This window comes from Geospiza fortis, unplaced genomic scaffold, assembly GCF_000277835.1.
Source record: "Geospiza fortis unplaced genomic scaffold, GeoFor_1.0 scaffold237, whole genome shotgun sequence".
NCBI lineage: Eukaryota > Metazoa > Chordata > Aves > Passeriformes > Thraupidae > Geospiza > Geospiza fortis.
In genome coordinates, this window is record NW_005054319.1 from 737,659 (window position 1) to 740,000 (window position 2,342).

The following is a 2,342-nucleotide window of genomic DNA, read 5'->3' on the forward strand; positions in this document are numbered from 1 at the left end:
GCATTCCTGGGCCAAGACCTCTGCCTTTCTTTGGGACATCCCTGGAATATCGCAAAGTGAGTGCCTGTAGCTGAACAGATACAGAGTGCTGATAAGTTATCTCCAAATGCCAGCTCCTCCGTCACGCGGGGCCTGTGCAAAGGTGTGGTGGGTTTGCACGGGAGGCATTCAGAGAAGTGGTGCAAAGCTTCTGTGTAAGGGACAATCTGTTTGAATCACTGGAAAACTGTACACACCTCTGTGAAAAACATAAGCTAAAGACAAAAGAGACCTGGGAACTCTCTCTTTTCTGGTCAGCAAAGAGGTAACAGGAGCTGACAGGAGCCGGGCCTGGTCGGGCGGCCCCTGCTGCAGGCCGGGCCCCATTCCTGTGGGGCCGGGCAGGTGAGGGGAGAGTGTGGGGGGCTGAGGCCAGTCTGGGCCATGGCTGCGATTTCTGACATCTTGCTGCTACTGGGCCCTGCCCTGCCCAGCCAGGTCTGCCAGCCTCAGGAGCAGCCCTGGGCTGGGCCAGCTCAGCCAAGATTCTACCACTATTGAGATTTGCCCAAAACGACTGGGCCAGGGAGAGGAGAAGCCATCAGCCCCCCTCAGGCAGAGTTCCCACCACAAACTACTGGGCCCGGCCAGGGTCAAGTGACCATCTGCAGGCCCTGGGTGAGATATTATCTCTCTCAGTGCTTCAATACTCCCTCAAGTGAGAGAAAGGAACAAAATGCAGGCAGTGTAGAGGAGCAACATGAAGACACTGACGTCAGTGCAGAAGAAGTCAAGTCCTAGTTGGGAGGGATGGGGAGATGTCTTGATCTTAGGGCTGAAATCCTCCTGTAAAGCTGTGGAGGAAGACTCTTTTTCCACATAAAAGTATGGGGAGATGAAAGTGTTCCAATTGTAGATATTGAGCAAAGGGCCCCATGCTAAAGTAAGCAGATGTTAAAGTAGCTGTGATCCCATAAGAAGTTTGAACGGAGAAGGAGAGAAGAGTGATGAAGATCCTGTGCCCCCAGGAAGAAGATGATTTCAGAGATAATGAGAATCTTTGCCTTGAACAGCTCATCTCTAAAACAGTATCCCAGAAGTTGACATGGCCCATAAACACAGCTGTGGGAAAAGCTTGTGGAAAAGGGAAGTGATTTCAGGATTGCAGATTTCCCCAGGTGGCTGCTGTTTGTGGAAGATAAAAGGCGCAAGAGAACTGTTTTCTTGTGGAGACATCTCCATAACATCAACAAGAGGGACTTCTCTCCCTAAGGGAAGTGAAGAAAGACTATTCTAGAAGTGGCAAACTGACTGAAATTTTAGGTTTTGTTTCTTTATGTTGTCATTGGGAAAGAAAGGTTATAGGGGGAGGAGAAGTGTCCTAAAGGTTTTGTTCTTATTCTTATTACTCTTTCTTTTATTTACTGTTAATACATTTTACTTTTAAAGGCTTTTAAAGTTTTGAGCCTGCTTTGCCTTTCTCCTAATCCTACCTCACAGCAGGAGATGAATAAGTACATTCTAGTGAGTGCACTGATGATTGATCAGCACTGAACCCACCACACTAATTGGCACATTGGCTGGAGAATCTCAAATTGGTGAAGCAAAACTACTACAAAAGACCAGTGTGGGATAAGGCTCAGCAGCACAGACCAAGGGGCATCCCCAAAGAAGCACTCCTGGCTGGCTGATTTCCAGCTGCCCTTTGCCAGCATCTTGGCCAACAGCTCCCTCAAAGTGCAGTGCACATTCATGCTTCATCATGGCTTTGGCTGCTCATAAAGCAGCTCTGAATGTTAGTTTAGGGCTTTTCCTCCCCACCCACCATGTCCAACATCACCCCCTTCTCTGCATCCTGTCTCAGATAACTCAGCACCAACCCTGCCAGAGCTCAAGGAGCATTCAGACAACATTCTCACACACATGGCGGCATTTCTGGGGCTGCCCTGTGCAGGGCCAGGAGTTGGACTTGGATGGTCCTTGTGGGTCTTTTTCAATCCAGGATAACCCAATACAATTTTTAAATTGCTTTCCACAGGGTTTCCTGGAATTTGACACAGAATGTTTCAAGAAATACGGGAAAATCTGGGGGTGAGTACGAACCACTGATCTCTTCTGAGAGTAAAACTAGAATCTGCACAAATGGAAGAAAATGTTCATTAGGAAAGCTCCCTTTTCTCCACCTGCAGCCCTGACAGTCCCAACAGGATGAGAGCAGCAGTGACAGAGTTCTGCTGGTGGCTTACTACCACTACTGGAGCCTGGTGACACAGAGCTGCGTCACTGTCACATCATACAGAAACTATTTTGACCAATGCTGTGAAAAGCAGTTTAAATCTGGTAACAAAAGGCCCTCGCCTGCC

At 48.5% G+C, this 2,342-nt stretch overlaps 1 protein-coding gene across 1 annotated transcript in view; it reads left to right on the forward strand.

Moving 5' to 3' along the window:
* The window catches only part of LOC102042286 (cytochrome P450 3A9-like), a 42,541-nt gene that overhangs the window by 32,915 nt on the left and 7,284 nt on the right, over positions 1–2,342 (forward strand). Inside the window, exons 2-3 of the mRNA XM_005420346.2 lie at positions 1–56; positions 2,018–2,070. Of these exons, the coding sequence (XP_005420403.2) occupies positions 1–56; positions 2,018–2,070 (109 nt within the window). The remainder of the gene's footprint in view (positions 57–2,017; positions 2,071–2,342) is intronic.